This window comes from Micropterus salmoides, unplaced genomic scaffold (assembly GCF_014851395.1).
Source record: "Micropterus salmoides isolate LMB-PRFRI ecotype aquatic unplaced genomic scaffold, ASM1485139v1 Ms_hic_scaffold_21, whole genome shotgun sequence".
NCBI lineage: Eukaryota > Metazoa > Chordata > Actinopteri > Centrarchiformes > Centrarchidae > Micropterus > Micropterus salmoides.
The window spans coordinates 9,819,844-9,840,783 of NW_024041262.1; the positions used below are offsets into that span (position 1 = coordinate 9,819,844).

At 43.2% G+C, this 20,940-nt stretch overlaps 5 protein-coding genes across 7 annotated transcripts in view; 3 read left to right on the plus strand and 2 right to left on the minus strand.

Annotated features, from left to right (window-relative positions):
* The window catches only part of grid2ipb (glutamate receptor, ionotropic, delta 2 (Grid2) interacting protein, b), a 36,295-nt gene extending 31,459 nt beyond the window's left edge, over positions 1 to 4,836 (minus strand). The window contains exons 1-3 of the mRNA XM_038735241.1: positions 4,045 to 4,836; positions 1,074 to 1,327; positions 559 to 888 (exon numbers count right to left, since the gene is read on the minus strand). Coding sequence (XP_038591169.1) covers positions 559 to 888; positions 1,074 to 1,319 — 576 coding nt within the window. The 5' untranslated portion in view covers positions 1,320 to 1,327; positions 4,045 to 4,836. The remainder of the gene's footprint in view (positions 1 to 558; positions 889 to 1,073; positions 1,328 to 4,044) is intronic.
* A 306-nt stretch (positions 4,837 to 5,142) lies between these two features.
* zdhhc4 (zinc finger DHHC-type palmitoyltransferase 4) lies at positions 5,143 to 7,778 on the plus strand. Of its 2 annotated transcripts, none has more exons than XM_038735242.1 (7): positions 5,143 to 5,302; positions 5,576 to 5,705; positions 5,825 to 5,898; positions 6,045 to 6,223; positions 6,770 to 6,895; positions 7,040 to 7,284; positions 7,368 to 7,778. In XM_038735242.1, the coding sequence occupies exons 2-7, from the start codon at positions 5,583 to 5,585 to the stop codon at positions 7,665 to 7,667; spliced, it is 1,047 nt and encodes a 348-aa protein (XP_038591170.1). In that variant the 5' UTR covers positions 5,143 to 5,302; positions 5,576 to 5,582; the 3' UTR covers positions 7,668 to 7,778. The 2 variants fall into 2 exon arrangements, with proteins under 2 accessions (XP_038591170.1, XP_038591171.1); XM_038735243.1 differs by having other exon boundaries at positions 5,166 to 5,400.
* Positions 7,779 to 9,771: 1,993 nt separating this feature from the next.
* Positions 9,772 to 12,193, plus strand: LOC119915630 (phosphoglycolate phosphatase). Its single transcript, XM_038735246.1, has 2 exons — positions 9,772 to 10,638; positions 11,064 to 12,193. Exons 1-2 carry the CDS (start codon positions 10,044 to 10,046, stop codon positions 11,387 to 11,389), a joined length of 921 nt encoding a protein of 306 aa, XP_038591174.1. The 5' UTR covers positions 9,772 to 10,043; the 3' UTR covers positions 11,390 to 12,193.
* Positions 12,194 to 12,356: 163 nt separating this feature from the next.
* Positions 12,357 to 16,807, plus strand: bricd5 (BRICHOS domain containing 5). Of its 2 annotated transcripts, XM_038735248.1 has the most exons (6): positions 12,370 to 12,831; positions 13,150 to 13,287; positions 13,373 to 13,522; positions 13,672 to 13,779; positions 15,059 to 15,212; positions 16,627 to 16,807. In XM_038735248.1, the coding sequence occupies exons 1-6, from the start codon at positions 12,778 to 12,780 to the stop codon at positions 16,719 to 16,721; spliced, it is 699 nt and encodes a 232-aa protein (XP_038591176.1). In that variant the 5' UTR covers positions 12,370 to 12,777; the 3' UTR covers positions 16,722 to 16,807. The 2 variants fall into 2 exon arrangements, with proteins under 2 accessions (XP_038591175.1, XP_038591176.1); XM_038735247.1 differs by lacking the exon at positions 16,627 to 16,807 and having other exon boundaries at positions 12,357 to 12,831; positions 15,062 to 15,719.
* Positions 16,799 to 20,634, minus strand: mlst8 (MTOR associated protein, LST8 homolog (S. cerevisiae)). The gene is made up of 9 exons (XM_038735245.1): positions 20,550 to 20,634; positions 20,035 to 20,216; positions 19,848 to 19,899; positions 19,554 to 19,716; positions 19,394 to 19,469; positions 19,079 to 19,231; positions 18,857 to 18,981; positions 18,393 to 18,556; positions 16,799 to 17,735 (listed from the first exon to the last, which is right to left on the minus strand). The coding sequence occupies exons 2-9, from the start codon at positions 20,161 to 20,163 to the stop codon at positions 17,617 to 17,619; spliced, it is 981 nt and encodes a 326-aa protein (XP_038591173.1). The 5' UTR covers positions 20,164 to 20,216; positions 20,550 to 20,634; the 3' UTR covers positions 16,799 to 17,616.
* Between the last annotated feature and the right edge of the window lie 306 nt (positions 20,635 to 20,940).

Sequence of the window (20,940 nt, forward strand, 5' to 3'; positions counted from 1 at the left end):
AAGTTTCACCTTTGTGGGCCACTGTTTAAAGGCTTACACCTGTGCAGAATCTGTACATAATTTGGTTGGATATAGAAGGATTTAGCAGAGTTACTGTATGCCCTCTTATAAGGAAACTTCATAAGTATTACTCTAACACAAAATATTTTTAATGTTATTTTAGTCTTAAAAACCTGGTTTCAAAACCTGAACATTTCTCTATGACATTAAATGTTCATGACTAAATAGGCAATAAGTGATCTTAAAATGTGTGTGGGTGAGGTGTGATCTGATTTGCTTGACAACAGCATCTCCCTGGAAACATAAGGAAGTAACCCCACAACTCTTAGCAGATTCAAATATAGTATTGCTAGATTCTGATTGGTGCACAGAAATTCATTTTAAAAATCCCATGTGAAATAACCAAACTGTTCTAACTTTCACAGAAAGGTTTGCATTTATGTAGGACTCCTTTGCTCGCAGTAAGAAGCTGATTAAGAAAATATATTTTCAAACTCCCAGCTGTACTGGACCAGATATGGGACTTGGACTCGCCTTGGACTGTGTATTGAAACGTACCTTCCTGTTGAACTCCAGAGCTTTATGTTTGCGGTCCAGTCTTGCGCCCTCTCCGCCCATCTGACTCTCCTCTATGCTGATGCTGTGTTTCTGCCTTGGCCCGAGGCACAGCACCCCCAGACGGAGTGTCCTCCCCTGGGAGGCCTTGATCAGCGCTGCGGCCGTCTCGTGCTGCCTGACGGGGATGCCATTGACCTCCATTACATAATCCCCAACCCTAAGACCTGCACGGCCGGCTGGAGAGCAAGGCGAGCAGTCCTCCACCAGCAGGGGGCAGTCTCCCACGATGGTGAACCCGAAACGACCGTCTGGACCTGGTATAATGTCCATCTGTAAGGCAGGAAAAAATAAATATCAATTTAATTAAATTTAATTATTTGGCACAATGTTTGACCCCAGATCATACCCTCTAAAAAAGATTCAGTCAGTCAGGATATACGGTTTCTGCACTATGACATGTGACTCCACAGGCATTAACCCACATATGCATCATTACTATTCAAAAGCTGTAAGACCTGCTGTATGCGAGACACCACTCCGATACTGGGAGGGATGTTCTTCTGAGTCTGAGCGATGGCGATGACAGCTTGCGGACCCAAAGTTGACACATTGTGGCCCTCAATCTCCAGGACCTGGTCCCCAGCCTGCAACCCCGCTAGGTGGGCGCTGCTGCCTTCCTCCACAGAGAGGATGTAGCTGGGTCCATTCCCACCCAGCTGGAAGCCAAACTCCTCAGGCCAACCCTGGTTGGACGATGGCATGCTGAGGACTTAAGGGAGAAGAGGATGGGGCAAAATGGATGCGATAGGACAAAAGAAAGGACAGCAGATTTGAGGATGGAGTACAAGTACAAGTGACCACGCATAAGCCAAGGATTTCACAGATGGAGGTCCTGCACTTCACTACAGTCACTGCAACATCTGTGCGGTTATGAGACAACATGTTAAAAAAAATACAGAAAAACACAAACTTACCCACTGCGGCCAATGCATTCAAGTCTATCGACATTGCAAAAAACACCTTTGGATCAAATAATCCAAGAGCTTTAGGTATTCGTGCCCTGCCTCTCCTCCCTCCTGCTATCTCCCCTGTATCAAGTTGTAATATCGAGTGCGGCTCTGTAACCCTCTACCCTGAACCATGACACACTCAGCGGTCTCTGACCTGGTTCACAAGCTCCAAAGCAGCCAATCAAATTATGGCATCGCAGAGATTGTGACCTTAATTAGTTTGAGAGACAAAAGTTCCTCCAGCAATTTTTTTTAACACACTGCACATGCACATGTCTATCTTGTTGAACAGTAATTATGCAATAAAGTAACAGAGCACACCACTGCACTGCCCTTTACAGGTAAGCAGATAAGAGATACAACATGGCATCACATAACAACCAAATAAGGTAAAATGAGGCACTTGCGGCACAAATTAAATCCACATATGACAGTTTTCCAAAACATCTCTAATGTGACAAATACAGATTACAAAAATCAACATGTTGGCTTTTGCTAAATATAATCAACTATAAACCCTCTAGCTAAGCTGGAAGCTAATGATGTGCTCCACAGCCTCCAAAGCCACAGCAGGATTCACACAGAGGCCGAAGCTGATAAAAGACTTACAGAAATCTTTAGGATACCGAGGGCCCCGTTTGCTCTGCCGAAAAGAGTATCTGCCCTTTTTGTTTTGCAAAAACTTCTTCATCTTGAATGTCAGATAGCAGATGGCCTGCTGGTATCCAATCTGTCTTCTAAATTTAAAATATGTTTAAAAAACAAAAAAAATCCCCCCCTCCCCCCTCCCCCACCCGATCACCCTGCAGCCCAAAGTCAAACAGAAAAGGTGACGAACTCAAAACAGTGCCCCATTCTTCCACCTTGAAACCTCAGCCGTGTCCTCGTGAGCAAAGGGTGAGTGTGCTTGAGAAGCGAGTGCAGTCTCTCTGTGAGTGTGTCAAGGAGTTAGTCCTGCGTCTCATCCCTGATTCATCCCAGGGCCAGCCTGCTTGCACAGTGTTAATCAGAAAACTGGGACGCGTGCACCCGCGCACCTCGGTTCCTTAATAATTCTCTCTCCAAAAAGGGTATTGTGAGGCCTCATTTTTCTATAAATACACCAGTGTGTCTTTTTCCTCCTCCTCCTCTCTCGGCTAGGTGGCTCTCCGAGGGACCACTGCTGGCCCAGAATCACTCTGCGTCGATGCAAGAAAGCCTGATGGGTACTAATTGGAGCGTCTGCTTGCCTGCAATTCTGTGTTTCCACGTGTGTGAGCACACTGAAATGTCCAGCCCATTGAGAACGAGTGGGGGCAATCTAAGACTTTAGCCTGTAGGATTAGTAGGATTATGAGCTGAATCTTCAGCGCTCCTCCAACCCTCTGTCATTAATACGGAAGGAACACATGCTCCCCTCCTTTAATGAAAGCCTACACTTACTATAGTAGAACCACACATGAATATATATTATCTGGTGAGAAGTTGGAACACTGCAGTGTCAAGATACAGTTTGTATCAAAGGCTCAGATTAGTTCAAAGTTAGAATGAAAACTTGACAATTTAGGCTTAAGACTAACAAAACAGGTGAAACAGTGAGTGTACCAGGCTCATGTGTAACCAATAACAAGTTAAAGGGTTAAAGCTGTGACAGTAAAATGATCATGAAAGAGAAATAGGAATGAGTTTACAATGAGATGGTGGAACAATGACACAATGTCCTACTTAGCTGCACTAATCAATATTTTGAGCCAAAATAGCAATGGATCAAATTACTATGTGTAATGTAAGGTGTCACTTATGTTGAGGAACCCACAGGGAGTTTTCACCTGACTGTTTTGGTTTTACTACATGGCTGTTCAGGTTCACTCTCACTGTTCTTACAAACCTTTCCCCCCCCCCCAGTCTCACCACACAGCTGTTTTCAACCAAAAAAGCGGCGATAAAACCCACTGAACTCTAACTTGCAAAGTTTGCGACTAGCTCGTGAACCTAGTGGAGCATTTAGCGGCTTAAGACCCAGATGAATAATTAAACACAAATGGCTTTATTTCTAAGCAGACACTGCTCACTTCAATCAAACTCTCCTCTTACACGACAGCAAAGACAGTTACTCGTGTGTGAGAAATTGAAGGACAGAAAACTGACATTTCACAGGCAACTGAGCCTGATAAAACTGGCTCAGCCTTTTCACTCAGTTACTAAACCTGTAATCTTTTTTTTTTTTCAGAGAATTTTTTTTTTACATTTGAGCATATCTACATTATTAGATGTTTTATATTAAAAAACAGAGGACATAAAAAGTTTATCTTTTTGCCCAAACTGGCCCCTTCGTTAGCCATAAATGTGGTTAGAAGTGTTTAGAAACGCTTCTCAACCTGAATTCTCAACTGCTAAAACCCACAATCTATCAATAAATCTAGAATAAGAAACATCTGAAATGATCAACACACCAGCACAGCACAACAAACGTCCAGCAGAGCCACGCGTCCTGTACCTTTTTAAGCAGCATCCATAAATGTGCACGCTGGGCTTCTGCGTAATGGTCCCCTCTCCAGCACTGTGAGCTGTAATATGAGTGCCGGGCCATGTCGGCAACCAGATCCAACAGGTGACTTGTGATGCCTTGTTGCATTGTGTGGAGCACCTGGATTGCAGTGACAGTGAGAAAACAATACTACTGCGAGTAAGTTACTTACTTATATACGCACTGCAGGCAAAATGTTGAAAACACTGCAGTCTTCTCAAGTGGTCTGATTTTTTAATTTTTGTCCGACTTGGAGTATTTTCATTTTATAAACTGACCTCCTGAATCCAAGTGAAAGCTTAAAAATGCATCACATCTCTTCAATCTGAAAACAAGACAGATTTCTGATAAACACAGGAGACGGGGAGTTTTTGACACCTGTGATGGTAAATGTGTGATGGTTATAGTTGCTTATAGCTGCTTCATGTGTTGTTGTTATATGTTGCCCTTGTCTTGATCATTTCATTTAACTCTTGTGCCTTTTGTTGTATCGTCTAATCTCTGTAGATTGTCGTATGTCTTATTCTGTTATCATGTTTCTTGAGGTCTGTGTTTAATTATTCTTTGATTTAGTTTCTTTGTGCATGAGTTTTAAGGTTTGTTGTTGGGGCCCCGTTTGTTCTGCCAAAAAGAGTCTCTGTCCTTTTTGTTTTGAAAAAACTTCTTCATCTTGAGTGTCACATAGCTGGCCTGCTGATATCCAATCTGTCTTCTAAAATATGTCTCCTGCCAGGCCGTTACTGTAAATAAGAAACTATGGTAAATTAACTTGCCTGTTAAAATAAAGGTAGCCTACAATAAAAAAAAGGATATAGTGTAGGGAAAAATAAATCAGGAGAAAGTTAGTCAATGCTCCAAAATGAGTGAAAACATTACAGTCTGACTATATTTATTAATAAAACTTTAAAACTGTTTAAGAATGTAGGCCTATGGTTATTCATTGTCATTTATTTGTAAACTTTAAAAAGGGACGCAGGATCAAACTAAACGAGGATAAAGTTCCCATTTATCGCGACATGCAGCTAGATGCCCCCCCCGGCTTCCTGCAGCAGTGCCAGCCTCAGCTGTTAGCTACATCGATGCTAAGGAAGTAGCATTATTTACAGAACATGTCCATGGACCAAAAGTGCCGCAGTTAGCCAGCCAAAGGCGCTAACCAAACCAACTATGTGAGATAAAACACTAAAAAAAACAAAGAAAGGCAGCTATGTGTGACCTTGACTAGAAGGTAAGGGGGAAATTAATGAGTAAATGACTGTAGGAAGTAGAGAAAGCTGGAATAATGTAACACGAGCTGGGCAACGTTACTGTCGTTAGCATGCTAAGGTAAACTTGTTTGGACAGACACCCTACGTTAATTCATTTAAATGCCTTCACCATGTTATACTGAATAAATAGATAGACTTAATTGTAAAAGTGTTGCTTCTTGTTCAGTTTGCTACCTGTTCGTTGTGAGTTTGTAACACAACCACCTGTTGTGTTGTGTCTGTGACGCTGCCAGGTGAGACATGGATTTCCTCACTCTGTTTGCTATCTACGTCGTGGTGGTGCTTGCATGTATCGTCCTAGTCTGCAAGTACTCAGGCCAGCAGCAAACCCCCTTTAATATCCTCCTCAACGCTGTGGGAAAGGTAAGCAAAGGAGCTTTTTAACTACGCTTCCACAAAGCGACACTGTGTGGCGCTGTTACACTACTTTATCACAACATAAAGACAGCATTAGAGTTGTTCACACATTATTTTCTTCACAGGTGTTTGCACCACTTACGCCAAAGTGGCTCCAAAAGTTTGGCCAGTGGACCTTGCACAGGCTGTTTCATCAAAGGTTTGTAGTTTAGGTGTTCTCAGAAATAAAGACATGGCCATAATTTTAAGTCTGTATCTGTATATGGTCTAATGTTCTAATTTAGCCTTTCATTTTACTTTCAAACAAATGTAATGTGTGTGTTTGCCATCTGCTTCTAATTACAGGAACAATGTGTTCATCTATCTGCATGTCCTGCTGGAGGGTGCTGTGTATGCAGAGTTCACCTATGAGGTGTTTGGCTTCTGCAGGCAGATGGACACCACTCTGACCAGCCTGTCTGTGCCTTATGTCCTGCTAGCCATCAAGACCTTCTTCTTCTACCGCTGCATCAAGAGGGACCCAGGTTAATTTAAAGACAAGTTATTAGCTGCAGTGTTAGAACATGTTATGTGAGACTAGCAGGGGAACCCCAAATTAATCTTAAAGCATCCGTCTCTTCATATTACGGTTTAGTTTATGTTTGGTTTGTGTGCTTTTCTGTTGTTTACATGCTTACTGCTGTTACATTTAAGTTCCCTTCAAGGACCATTCAATATTCCTTTAATTGAGTCTTAAAGAGTGATGCTGATCTAGCTTACTTGTGGCGATAAGGCCCTTGTAGATTGTGGGCATACAGAAAATAAGCTGCATTAAGTATCAGTTCCTAATAGACTTAAATGACTCCAATTAATTCAGATTCAAGTTGATCATTTCAGCTGGCGTTTTTACAAGAATAGCACAGGAAATCAGACAGGTTGCTTCTGGACAGGATAACATTCATGTGGACCTGTGATTAAAAAAACAATACAAATCACTAGACCTTTCTCTGTCATATTAAGGTCTGTCATACTATGTGGTTTGTGTGTTATTACACTGTAGCCATTTTTTTCATCTCTATTGACTCTGGCAGGCACAGTGACAAAGAAGAAAGTCGCTGGCCAGCTGCACATCTATCCGTACGATAGGAAGCTGTTTCACCCAGGAGTATCCTGTCCAACCTGCCAGCTCCTTAAACCGGCTCGCTCCAAACACTGCAGTGAGTACTGTCTTCCCTTGGGGTTTGAAAACAAAATGAACATTGTATCAGTGTTGAGCAAACTTATCTCCTTCTGGTTGTCCACTTAGGAGTGTATTATTTATACTCAGCGCTCCCTGTAAACACCGTCTGTTACTCTTTCAGGAGTCTGCAACAGGTGTGTCCAGCGTTTTGACCACCACTGTGTCTGGGTGAACAACTGCATTGGTGCACAGAACACGCGTTACTTCTTGCTTTACCTCTTCAGCATGTGCGCCATGGCCGGCGACATGGCCATACTAATAGCAGACATGCTGCTTCATGCCGTACTGCGGTCTGGGCTTCTGACAGCCAGTTATATAGATGAGCAAGGCCAGCAGCAGCCAGCAGGGCCTCTATTTATTATACAGGTGAGACTCAGTACTGCATATACATGCTGCAGCCTTGTTTATATCCAATTTAATTAAATTATTTTTCCCTCTGTCCCCTCCAGCATCTGTTCCTGACGTTTCCCCGAATCGTCTTCATGCTGGGATTTCTGGTCTTTGTCTTCTTCCTCCTGGGGGGTTATGCTCTGTTCCATTCCTACTTGGCTCTTGTCAACCAGACCTCCAATGAGTGGTACAAAAGTCGAGGTTACGTTTGCCAGCACTGCCACCCAACTGTAACAGCAGACCATCTCTGTGGCCCAGCACCAGACCACTCTAAAAGATACCACTACAGCAGAGGGCTACTCCGAAACCTGGGAGAAATTTTCTTCCCTCCACAACCTGTTCAGAAAAAAGACAATTGAAAAAAAGCTGCCTTCTGTGTTGTCAGGCTGCGTTTACTGTACCGTCCCCTGGGTTTCCTGTCCCAAAGAACTACTGCTGTCTCAAAAAATAAAGTTTACGTTGGCAATTTCTTTGCGGACTCTGGACCTGGTCTCCCACAAGGTGTTACAAATTGGAAAGCTCCGACAATATTGTCAGTAAACACAAACGTTATCCTTGTTGGATCAAATCATCGTTAATTAAATTTTCTAGCTGCAAGCTTAGGATACTTTATTCAATCCATTTTTAATCCTTTGCCTGCATCAACTAAAGCACGGATGCTTATAAAGCTGTAGCGAACAACATACGTCCTCCCATTGTTCACTTTAATTTCTTCAATTTATAGGATTAGAGCTCAGCTTTTCAATATATTGTAGTATGTCATTTTTTATTAGATATATTTTAAGAGTGGATATGAATTTAAATAAATACATTATTTAATTAAATTATTACTAAAAGTTAAACTGACTGAATAGATATTAAGCACACCTGTGCTAATTGGACAGCAAAAATGGATGTCACAATGTAATGATATTTAATACTATATAATAATTATAATATCTTTATTTTTTATAGCACCTTTTAAAACTAAGTTATATAGTGCTTTACAGTTAGAAAAATAAAAGGAAATAATATCCAAAACAAAGATATTAAACACGATAAAACAATTCAAATAATTACAGTAAATACCATCAGTCTAGAAGAAGCTTAAGATAAAAGTGAGTTTAAAGAACAGATTTAAAAGCGGTCACAGAGTTTGTCTGCATGAGAAACTGTAAGTTCCACAGCTGAGGGGCCCAGACAGCAAAGGCCCGGTCAAGATTTTAGAACCTTTAGTAGGGCCCTGCCAGAGGATCTGAAACAGTGATCAGGCTTATGGTGAGTTAGCAGATCACAAACATATGCAGGAGCCTGGCCATTGAAGGCATGCAGTAAAATCTTTAAATCCATTCTAAGACTCCAGTAACAAGTGAACGGCAGCGAGGCTTGCTGTGATGTGGCTGCTTTTCTTAGTACATGCTAAAAGCCTGGCAGCAGCAGGTTTGTATAAGTTGCAGTCTTTAGATGTTTCTCCTGCTGATAATAGAATAAAGCGTGTTGCAATAGTCAAGTCTGGAGAAGATTAAAAACACTGACAAGGGAGGATAATTCATGCCCCTGTTGGTGAGGACAATAAAAACATCTCCCAGGGCCAAATGAAATTGCTGAGGGTCTGAAAAGGTAGGCAGCTGAGCAAACCACTGTGAGTAAAAACACATTGGACTTAACTGTTTGTGTACCAGAGACATTGACTAGATGCTGATGGACAACAGTGGTAACATTTAATTGTTTTGATCAAAATTATAAGGACAGTTCGTACTTGCTTGATATTGAGAGGGACATGTCTATCGTCCCCACTAAATTCTACGCCCTTGAACGTGGATTTGCAGAGGAAAGGTGATCTTGGTTAAATGTTTGAGTTGGATGAGGTAGGACTGCAGCACTTAAGTCACCTGAGCATCAAAAGACAACAAGGGGTAATAAGCTATTTAAGATTATATTAAATAAGAGGGGACACAGAATACACCCCTTGGGGGGCCATGAGATGCAAAACACAACAGTGGATCGAACACATTAACAAAATGAAACAATTCAAAAAACACAGGAATGTTACAGAACATGTCAATATGCTTGTATAATATGATTTGTTCAGGTGTTTTCTCATTTGAATGTCTCATGTTTTATGAAATCTTGTGCTTTGTGAAATATTGTGGTGTTTTATAGTCTGTTAATGTGTTTCGTTTGCTGTTGCTTTGTTTTCCACCTCAGGGCCACCAAAGCTATGAACAGTCTTTCCCCCTGTAAGGTTCTTTAGCGTGAAGGCTTGCCCAAAGGCTCACGGGAGCTGTAGTTTGATGCTAAGAAGTTAACTTAAAAATAACACGGTGTTTGGGTTTTAGTAGTAGCTGTCGGGCTTAGAATACTCCGGTGCTATGCCTCAGTTTCTGGTTGTTTTTATTAAGGATAAATGCAGGTTGTTAGCAGGGGTTAGTGACCGCAGCTTGACCGGAAATGGGACATGACTTGGTTCCTGCCTCTTTAAGCCGGTGCGGAAGTAACGTTATCCGCAGAATTAATGCAACGCACAGTGGAAGGTCGGGTTGTCTCATGTGGATTCATTTCAACGTTACACTAATTTAACCGAACCAGTCTTCTGAGCCGCTGTTGGTAGTGGTGACCTTTATGAAAGCTCTGCCTCCTAGCTAACTTTCGTGACTTCGCACTGTAGGGAAAGAAACGTGACATAAGGTTAACCGTAAAGGTACCGGCCGGATAGGTTTTAAATCTGACAGCGCGTGTTAACCGACTCTTCTCTGATGTCCGCGTCAAAATGCAAACGGCTCAACGGAGCGCTGGTGAAACAGCTGCTGGACTCAGTGGACAGCGTCCTGTTTGACTGCGACGGGGTCATCTGGCGCGGGGACCAGGCCATCCCCGGAGCCTCTCAAGTTATAAATCTGCTCAAGGAGAAAGGGAAGAAGGTTTTCTTTGTCACCAACAACAGCAGCAAGACGAGGAAGATGTACGCCGACAAGATGTCCTCGTTGGGGTTCAACGTGAAGGAAGACGAGGTGTTCGGGACCGCGTACTGCTCCGCCATGTACCTGAAGACGGTCTGCAAGCTGGAGGGAAAAGTGTACCTGGTGGGAAGTAACGCGATGGGACAGGAGCTGGAGGCGGTGGGGCTCCAGCACACCGGGGTTGGACCTGACCACGTCTTCGGGAAGCAGACCGACTGGGCCAACGTGCCTCTGGATCCCGAGGTGAAAGCGGTGTTGGTCGGTTTCGATGAACATTTCAGTTACATGAAGCTGAACAGAGCCTTGCAGTACCTGACCCAGCAGGGCTGTCTGTTCGTGGGGACCAACAGGGACACCAGGCTGCCCCTGGAGGGAGGCAAGGCTGTCCCAGGTAGGGACACTCGTTAGATACTCATGCACACACTGCACTGTACTTGCTGGCCAGATATAGTGGAGCTTCTGCACACTTTCGGGCTCACTCAGGTTGTGTTTGGTGAAATATGAGACCTCATCTTTCATTAGTCAGGTCATGAAATACAAGTGAGTCGGGTTTTTTTTTTTTTTTTTTAAGGGTAATCTTGTGCTCAGTTCTGTCTAGGATGGAGGCAGGGCCAGAGGGCTGAGGCTTATTACTGATTTAATCATACACTCGTATACACTTAAACCTGCTTAAGATACTTGTACACTTGTCAGATGCAGAACTATAATTTCCTCATTTTTATAGACAAAAGCTATCAAGTCTGCAGGAAAGCCTTTGTCTGGGACACACAATGTGTGGCATGCAAAATATTTCAAAGTATCCCCCCCCCCTCCCAGGTACAGGCTGCCTCCTGCAGGCCGTCGAGACCGCAGCCCAGTGCAAGGCCCAGACGGTGGGCAAACCCAACCACTTCATGTTCGACTGTGTGGCCTCGCAGTTCAACGTGGACTCCGGCCGCTGCTTGATGGTGGGCGACCGCCTCGACACGGACATCATGCTGGGCTCCAACTGCGGCCTGAAGACCCTCCTCACCCTGACGGGGGTCAGCACTGTGGCGGAAGCCGAGGCGCATCAGAAGAGCGGGTGTGTGGAAAGGCAGGGGATGGTGCCGGACTATTACGTGGAGAGCATCGCAGACCTCCTACCGGCCCTGCAGGGATGAAACGTCTGCTGCGGGACTGAAGTGTAGCTGTGTGACAGCCGAGCTGCTGTAACCCTGAGGGGTGTAAGCTAGCCCATCACACGCCCAGCTGCATGGTCTTCTAAAAGGGAATATTTTTCATTAACAATAAAATCGTCATCTGTAACAAAGTCACAGCCAAGCAGCAAACTGCTGTGTGACAGGAGACAAAGACTTAATAGTTAAACTAAAACATTATTAAATCCTGCTAATTTAATATATTGATGATTTATATTAATAACAAAAGAACAATGATTTTCAGTATTGTATTAATGTAATTTAAGTTTTAAAGAGTTTTTGTTTCTTTATGGGGGAGGAATGGAGTGAGGTGGGTGTACTTCAGGCCCTTACCCTGTCTGTGATGCAATCTCCCCTTAAGCAACCACAAGTCAAACTCAAGGAGGGAAGTAAGCACACACAGTCTCAACAGTTTGGTAATATATGTGTGTGTTGAGGTTTACAGCTCTGTTCCAGAGTCTATAAATAACAGGCACAGAACGGGACTAAAAGGCACTGAAATGTCTGACTTGAGCTTTCTTTTTTAATGTATTTTACACACCTCAGCAGGGAGTGCTAACACTTGCAGTAACACTGATGGGACAGTGCAATGATCCCATTTTTGTCACGTCAGTTCATTAGTGAATCATAGAGTATCAGAATGCATGTTTTAAAGGTACCCTAATCTTCTTTTTACCATCTGTTTTTATTCTGACTTGTCCTTGACTCCCCTGAAACACTGGCAGCAATGCTCAAATATGTAATAAAACATAAACTACCTTCACTAAATCAGCGTCTGCTCTCTGTGGCTTTAAGTTCAAAGTGAACGCAGCAAACTTCCCTCTAAGTCCCGTGCTTAAAGTCACCTTGGGCTGTCATCGGCTGGACGCTCCAACAGTCAAAACCACGGATCACCTCTCACCTGATGAGAGAGGCTCTCCAAGCTGTGCCTGCCTCACCCCTTTGTCCATTGTCTGGGCTGAGGAGGGTGGCCAACTCCTCTCGTGTAAGTGTATGTTTGAGTGAGAGGGAACGGGGGCAGTGGACAGACCAGATCATGTTAGAGAGGCATAATAAGTCATATTAGGCAGGGAAGTCATAAAAGGCATAAAAGGAGGAAATTGCAGGGAGACAAAGCTTGAAAATTGAGTTTGGCAAGATTCAGAGATCTGTGTGAAGTGGATTTTGGAAGGAAAGCAGTGAGCCCAAAGGAGGAGGAGGAGGAAGAGGGGGTGGGGTGGGGGGGTCTGAGGTGTGCAGGGACAAAGAGAACCTGGTATTGAGTCTCAGTCAGTGCTGGTCATGACCACAGCTCCATGCCGATAGCTACGAGAAGGGAGCAGACCGAGTGAGGAGCCGTCAAGGGACACAGGATGGTGAGGTGTTGGAAACATTCAGACAGCCGTTTGGAGGAAGCACAGTGCACGGTAAGCAGATGGCATTCGATAAAACGGCAACTACCGACTTAGGAAAGATTAGATTAGAATATTGGCTGGCGAAGAGGTCAAGGTGGGAAACTTGATTTTTGCTTACATGCAAATCCTGCCACACGCTACAACACAAACCAGCTGCAGCCGGGGCTTCAGAAAATTGCTTTAAGAGCAAATCTCAGCTGTCAGTCAAAATTCACACAAATTCAGCTGGTGTTTGGTGTCAGTTTCCCACTCTGCTACAGTCTGATGTTTACATCCCATACTGAGATGTCAAGTACTGTTTAAATCGCTGGTTCACGCGTGTGTCTTCAGGATGGGGGCTCTGCTGCGTCCTCCCAGTCCCACTTTCCACACAAGGCATTCTGGGTCAGCCTCTCAGCCTCTCTGCTCCTGGTCATCATTGCTCTCGGTTTGACGGGGCACCTAGGGCTGTCTCAACCTCACTCTCAGGTGTGTGATGTGACTGTCTGTGACCACATCCGCCAGAAACCCCTAATATTGTTAAGTTTGTATTAATCCGAGTCTGCTTTTGTAGTCTTCGCAGACTGTAAGAATCATAGTTCCAGACCAGACTGGAGTTCTGATCAACCAGTCAGCCGTCGTGGACCATCAGAACGACCTGGTGACCTTTTCTGTGACCTCACTGGCCAATCAGACGTCCACCGTGCTCTTCGATACCAAACATGTGCGTCCAGGTGATATGCATGAGATTGAATGCGTTTAAGCGGTCATGACGAGTATGATTTTCTGACTGCGTTCAGAAGCTGCATGACTGATATAACTCAAAAAAAGCGAGATGGGAAATGTGTCTGACTGTCTGCTGTTGTGTTTCAGGGTTTGATATGTTACAAACCTGTGAACGAGGAGAGCTGCTTCCTGCGAAAGATGGACAGGTCTGACTATGACAACGTGCACTCCCTCCTCCACGAGTCAACACGCGAGGTAACAGACATTTCAACACGTGAGAACTGAACCCCCCCCACCCCCCCACCCCCACCCCCACCTTGTTGTGTTCGGGATATGTGAGACCACAAAGCTCAACATTAAAAACACACCAAAGGGCAAATGAAAGAAAAAGAAAGTTGGGTTTGCCCTTTCAGCTCTGCCAGGTGTTTGTTAAAAGCCGCTGCGTCACTAATGTGTGAACTGGCTTTTCTGACTGTGACTCACAGTATTGCGCCACTGAGCCAGGACCTGCTGGGTTTCCTAGTTTCTGCATGACTTCCTTTCCACTCTGCACAAAGGGAGGGGTGATGCGTACAGGGCCTCGAAGACCAAGTACAATCTCCCTCTCTCGCCTCCACGCCTGAATTCCTCAGCACATCTGATACCCCCCCAGGCCCCCTCGGCGTGCCCAGGATCTTCTTACAGGAGGCTACGGCAGCGAGCCTGAGCCCCGGAGTGGGCACAATGGCCACTCTGTGTGAGGGCTTTGTAGCTTTTAAGACTGTTGGATTAAAACACAGCCTCATGCATTGGTTAGTCAGGGGAGGGCCTGTGTGTATCTGCTTTGTGGAAAATACCTGGATCTGTAATAGTGACATCCACAGTTTCTGAATGGAGCCCTGTTGCCCTCAGACATGATCTGATTCTTAATTGTGATTCATATTTGACAATATGAGCGGGTGAATGGCTGAGCCAAACTGAGATGGGGTTCTGTTTCTCTGCCTTATCATGTTTTTGCACATGAGCCCATTTCCACGCATCAAAAGCTGCATTTTCAGGGTGTCACATATCTCATACAGACTGTGGTCATTTAAACCACGATAGAAAGGATAGGCCCCTTATGGATGGAGAGTAGATGTGGTTTGTCCCTCTATTGTGCAGCACAATGGTCTTCTCAGTCTTTTACAGCACTGGAAAACTGGCTGTTACGTGACCCGCTCGAGCATAACAGTACTTTAAGTGGTTCACTATCAAGAGCCAATCAGAGGTGTAAGTGGTGCAATTACATACGGCCTTTGTGATGAATAAGAGTGCAAATGTGTAACTGTGTTGATCTCATCAGTGAAGATATCAGGCTAATAGCAGCTTGAGTGTCAGTCTTCTTCATATCTCCCCTGCTTCGACTCCAATTTATTCATTTTGCTTTGTCACTGTGAGCTGAAGATGATTTCTCACACTTATTGAATGACAGCTGCAGCTCCAGAGTCTCTATTCATTCCTGCAGAGGACAAAAGTCTTTTCGTCTGTTGTGATGCTGTAATACTGTCCCCGGCAGCAGAGTCAGTTCCAGCTGTCTGGGAATGAGACCCGAAGGCAGACAGAGTTCCTGGAAGTGCTGGCAGCCAGTCAGGTGGATGTAGCCACGCTGGAGGAGCCTCTCCAAGCTCTGTGTCAGGACAGGTCCGTCCACTGGACCAGGAGGGCTGAGGGTGAGGACCACCAGACTTCAACATCAAATGTCATGTAAAAAGGAAAAAAAAAGCTTTTACAAATTCAAAGACAAGGTTTGGGCATGGGCATTGTAGGTTATTTTCACTCAATCCCACATACACCGTCCAGCTGCCATAAAATATGTATTAATCCGCCATTTAAAACAGTCCCCAAAAAATGCACTATTTACTCCTGTTTGACTGATGTTTGCTAAAAGCTGTTTCTTTAGCCTTAAAAGAATAAAAAAAGTTCCGACTTGCTTTAAAACAAATTATGTGTTCGGTAGAAACTACTGTCTGAGGCTTTAGGCTCAGACAGGGCAGAGAAGTCATAAAGTATTTAGAGATGAATTTACAACTTTTTGGTTTTGGTTTTCTCTGTATTTGGACAATAATAAAGAATAATGGCAGCCATATATTTTAAATTCTGGTCAACAAGTAAAACAGATGTGGTTTTAGCTTAACCACTGATTTCTGAATGGGTTTCAGTAGTAGTGTAATTTCCCCTGCCCATGGAGAAGCAATCCTTTACTCACAGTCAAAACCAGTTGCGGTGCAACTAACAATTATTTAATGATCAATTAATTACCTTGGTTACACACACCTCTGAGGGAAAATGATGGTACAGACATTATAGTGATATACTGTAGGTTTTTATTTTAGTTGTATACAGGCATTTTGGCCTCTTGACAAAAGTGTGAAATAAAATAAATTAAAAAAGAGTGAATAAGAATAAGTGTGAAATAAAAATGGCACGGTTTCTTACATTACACACCAGAGTTTGTCAGGTCCCCACAGACAGTGTATGATGGGAGTTTTTAAAATTAGTCAGGTGGCAACTCCATATCGAACTAACGAGTCAGGCGGAAACCTGAGTCTAATCTATGAAGTGCAATGACCTTTCCACTGTCGCAGCAAGTAACATTATACTCACTGAACAGTCTACAGGTGGTGCTGGTGACACATTTTCCCCATACAGAATTAGTATATTAACATATCGTACATTAATCAGGCTGCTTTTAGACCCAAAATTGTGTCTAACTTGTAAATATTGTCAAAATGTATTAATAATGTGTGACAGGGATTTTGTGACTGATTCAATCAGTTTATATAAGCTTTACTGTACTCTACTACTACTACTGGGAAAAAGAAAATGTTTTTATCAAATAATTTATCATTTATGCTTTAAAGTTGTGACAGGTTATCTGGGTAGTGTTTGTAGAATTGGGGCATAATATTCTGAATTTAGGGAGGCAGGTTATTAATAGCGGTTAATGCAGTCAACAGTAAATGCTGTGCTGTCTCCACTATGATGGCCTGTTTCCACAGTGAGGTCGTGTTCACTAAATCTGGGTTTTGTCAAAGATTTTGTCCGATTTTTAATGAGTCACTGCGGTCTTTATGTTGCTTTCAGGCCCAGGCAAACAGAGGCTGGTCTACTTCTGCATCGACATCTGCTTTCCCAGCAACATCTGCGTGTCTGTGTGCTTCTACTACCTGCCAGAGTGACTGTGTATTCTCTTGCTCTCCTCCCAGCAAAAGATCAGGGAAACAAAGTTGTCTTTTTAGCTCCCTCTACAAGAAAGAAAAAAAAAGAAAAAAAAAAAAAGAACAAAAGCCAGCTTTGACTGTTTCCTTCGTGCCATACAGCCGCCAGTAAAGCAGCCAACCCTCCCAGTCCATTTCCATGCTTCCGAGACAGAAGAGATGGAGACAGGCTGTCACGGTTATTGCCAAAGCCCCGTCGTCACTCTCTTCATGTGTAATACCCTCTCTGGTGGCACACCTCAGAGATTACAGAAGAAAGATCCCCTTTTTTTGTACGTGCTGATAATTGTATTTCCTGTAACCCACTGCTGCAGTGTAATTATGTGTAACCGTTTCTGTTGCAATGAGAGTGTTTTCATCTGCCCAATAAAAGACTGTTTATTGAATTTTTGAGCCACTGTTTCTTGATTAGACTGAAAAAAGAATGACAATAAATATGGTACACTATAACAAAAAAAGGGTTGAAACGGATCTCCTATTGTGCATAGAGCGATGAAGTTAAAAACATAAAGGGTACCTGATGAAAATGATCATGTATTTTATTCAGACCTATACTGTTAGTACAGACGCGTTCCTGACCGGCCGCTTAAAGTTGGTGTAAAATGGGGTGCTTGGTCATTTAAAGTGGATTGTTACTTTATGGCCTTGCTGCTATTCAGAATACTTGCAGGCATCTGGCAAGGAGGAGCACTGTAGACACAAGCCTCCGCTTTCTCAAGATGATCATTTCTGGGAAGCTTTTTAATAATTCCCATTAATGCCCAGCGCACCTCTGTGAATTGAGGCACATCTTCCAAAGAGTCGCTTTTCTGTCCACACTGCCTGCCATCTCCTGTCTCATTCCTCCTCCTCCTTCTCAGCCCAGCACACTGTCATTGAAAGCTAGACACACCACAGCTTTCTGGTGGCCGCTGTACTCCCTCTTGATTTCGCCGGTCTCCACGCACCACAGGCGGGCCAGGTTGTCGGACGAGGCTACGGGTGGAAACAAGAATCAGGACCTGATATCAAGGTGTATTTACACTTAAGTTATAAAACCTTTGCCTGCTTCTCTCTAAAACGCTAACATCATTCAATCTGTAACTAAATATTAAGAAATATGATGATGAAATATAGGAAAGACATTTTTACAACATTACAGCTCATTTTAAGCTTTATTAATATAAACTGCATCCCTAAAGTAGCTTGATGAAAAAAACCCACCATATTGTTTGGATTGTTCTTCACTGCAAATACACTGAACTGTAATGATCATATATGAAATGCATGAAAGCATTGCGTGGTCATATGCATCAGTACAGAAAACTCTTTTTATGGCTTGCAACTATAAGGACCGCAAATGCAAATAAAACCGAAAATAAGTTTGCATTGTTGCAATGTAAGGAAACTTTTGTGCAAATGTTACGTCTTTACGCCTCAAAGCAACAATAACCTAATATTTCAGAATTTTGACCCACACATTTCCAGTCCAAATAATAATCTAATCTGATATTGTAACGCCAAAAGAGCAAAACTTTTTTAAGAGTGTGGGATCCTTGTGTCCAAAGGCAAGTTGTTATAGAATGGTTTTGATGTTACTATACTGAGATTGCATTGTAGTGATAACCCTTTGGCCATGGCTCATGTACTGACCAGTGACAATGTATTGGGAGTCTCCAGAGAAAGCACAGTCCCACATCCAGCCTCTAGACGTCTCTCCGGGATTGTTGCTCTTGATGCTCAGCTCCGTCATCAGAGAGAAATTGGACGTCCTCCAGATCTTGCAGGTCTGGTCTGCTGAGCAGGTGGCCAACAGGCTGGAGATGACGACCAACACCAAAAGCTATTTATCATCGGCCACAACATCAGAGAGGGAAACTAACTTTCTTGTTAAGCAGTCACAGTTGCAAATAAATCCCAGAACACAAAGTTAGTTTCACAATGTTACAACAGCAGGACATTTTCAGCGCAATAACATAATTTTGCTGAAGTATCCATTGGGGCAACATGGCACACATCAACCACACTCAAGTCTTTTCTATCTACAACAACATTATTTGTTGTTCAAGAGTTAGCAAGCAGAGAAACATTTAAAGTGTGTAGAAAAAGGCACTCACGTGGAATCAGGGCTAAACTTGCAGCGGAGTGAGTAGCGTTTGTGTGCAGGGATCTTAGTCTTGGGAATAAGCTGAGTCACCTCATCTCCGATGCCTCCAGCAAGGTTCCACACATAACAGTTTCCCTGTTAAGGTGAACAAAAGGGAGCTGTTTTAGTCATTTAACATAAGTTAACAATAATAATAGTATCAATAAACATTTCAGACTGTTTGGGTACTGACCGAGCTGTTGACCGCTGCCATGTAACTGGCATCTGGGTCAATGTGAACTGAGTTGACTGAGACCTCCGGCTCAGGAATCAGCTGTTCATTGTGGTCGGTCTTCAGATCCCAGATATGAATCACTCCACTCTGGTCTCCAACAATCAGCTCTGCCTGAAAAACACAAAACACTCACTGTTTACTGTTATTTTGGGCAGTAAGCACAGCCTCTAATACAAAAATAAAATACTACAGAACAACACTGTAATAACTGACTTACAATAACATTAAAAACAAAATGACAATTTATGAATCAGTGTACACTGAATGTCTCACCTGGTTGGGATGCAGGCATACACAGTTGATTGGAGCATTGACCTGGAATATCCTCTGACACTGTAGATTTCTTGACCTGTGAGGAGCAGTAGGGATCAGAGTTAGGCTTGTTCGACATAGAGTGAACATGTTTTAGCACAGTGCGTTTCCTCTGCAGTACCTAAGGTCCCATATGCGAGCCATACAGTCTTCTCCTCCTGTGTACATCCAGCGTCCGTCTTCGTGGAAACCCACAGAGGTGATGTTCTTGCTGACGCCGTCGTAGTTGATCACTGGGTTGGGGTTGTTGGAGTTCAGGTCGTACATGCGGATGTGCTGATAACCTAAAAAGCAGAGTGTAAATTGCTGTGAAATATAGCAGCTTTGAATTTAACCATGCAATCCAAGCTGTGCATGAAGCACAATACTAATATAAGAAACAAAGAGAAGGCCTGACAAAAAAATCTTAACTAACCTGCTGCTGCAATCATACTCCTGTCAGGTGTGACCTCAAGTGAGTTTACTTGCTAGAAGCAAATGTTAAGGAAGTGGGTCATTTATATGTTGTTTTACAGCTCAGTTATAAGTCTGGAGCTGCTCTAGAGACAGTAAACAGAAGCTCCATGTATATAGCTTAACATATTATTGATGTCTTAGGATACAGAGTCCTGGTGCTGAACTGTCCTGGTGCAGATCCCGCTGTGGGCCTGCCAGAAACGGACCGTATGGTCGTATCCAGCCGTGGCCAGAATGACTGGGTCGCTGCCCACCGTGCCCTGGTTCACATTCATGCTGGACTGCTGGCTGTCACTGCTCAGAGCGAGGCATGTACGGACGGACGGTACTGCACAGAAATTTAGGAGTTAGCTGCTTTCCATTAAATGTCAACTTAACAGGAACATCCTATAATCTACATTATATTATATCTATATAATAATATGTAATTTCTATATATAGATATAAAAATAATAATCACACTTTGTAAATAACAGCTTCAACTTGTAACGTTGACATACAGGCTAACGTTAGCAAAGCAGCCAAGCTGTGTTCAAGGGCCACTCAATTAGCTCGTCTCTACTTCAAAAACACACTGCGGCTGTAACAATATTTCACTGTAGAACACTATATATGACAATTTAGACCACTTAACAGAATAAATTTGACAAATTTTGATTACCTTTAGTTGTTCGTGTTGACGACAAATCAGTACGTCCCCGTTACGTGTCCGTTAGCAACATACAGACGATGTTTAAAAGGTTCCGTTTTGATAACCAGCGCTTTGCCGACATCTACTGACATATTTTATCACAGCAGGACAAAGAAACCACAGCCGCTCAGACCGATTCAAAACGTCTCTGATTCAACTCTACAGGTTTGTAGTTTGTTGTGCTGTTGTAAATTACATTGTAATATTTTGTAATACTACCAAAATGAAAGCAAAACATTTGCTTTACTGATGCTTTAATTTTAAATTGGTGAAATTACTCGCTTAAAATGTGTAACTTTTATGAATGAAGTAATAATTGAGTCAGTATATGTGAGTAAATGTAACTCTTTGTCTTATTTGT

Coding starts and splice junctions, on each gene's coding strand:
- zdhhc4 (XM_038735242.1), top strand. CDS start 5,583: ATGGATTTCCTCACTCTGTTTGCTATCTACGTCGTGGTGGTGCTTGCA. Junction 5,899..6,044: donor CACAGGCTGTTTCATCAAAG/GTTTGTAGTTTA, acceptor TTCTAATTACAG/GAACAATGTGTTCATCTATC. Junction 6,896..7,039: donor GGCTCGCTCCAAACACTGCA/GTGAGTACTGTC, acceptor TTACTCTTTCAG/GAGTCTGCAACAGGTGTGTC.
- LOC119915630 (XM_038735246.1), top strand. CDS start 10,044: ATGTCCGCGTCAAAATGCAAACGGCTCAACGGAGCGCTGGTGAAACAG. Junction 10,639..11,063: donor GGGAGGCAAGGCTGTCCCAG/GTAGGGACACTC, acceptor CCCCCCTCCCAG/GTACAGGCTGCCTCCTGCAG.
- bricd5 (XM_038735248.1), top strand. CDS start 12,778: ATGGTGAGGTGTTGGAAACATTCAGACAGCCGTTTGGAGGAAGCACAG. Junction 13,523..13,671: donor TGCTCTTCGATACCAAACAT/GTGCGTCCAGGT, acceptor GTTGTGTTTCAG/GGTTTGATATGTTACAAACC. Junction 15,213..16,626: donor CTGGACCAGGAGGGCTGAGG/GTGAGGACCACC, acceptor TGTTGCTTTCAG/GCCCAGGCAAACAGAGGCTG.
- mlst8 (XM_038735245.1), bottom strand. CDS start 20,163: ATGAATGTGAACCAGGGCACGGTGGGCAGCGACCCAGTCATTCTGGCC. Junction 19,900..20,034: donor CAGTTCAGCACCAGGACTCT/GTATCCTAAGAC, acceptor ATTTGCTTCTAG/CAAGTAAACTCACTTGAGGT. Junction 18,557..18,856: donor AAGTTTAGCCCTGATTCCAC/GTGAGTGCCTTT, acceptor CGTCATCTCCAG/CCTGTTGGCCACCTGCTCAG.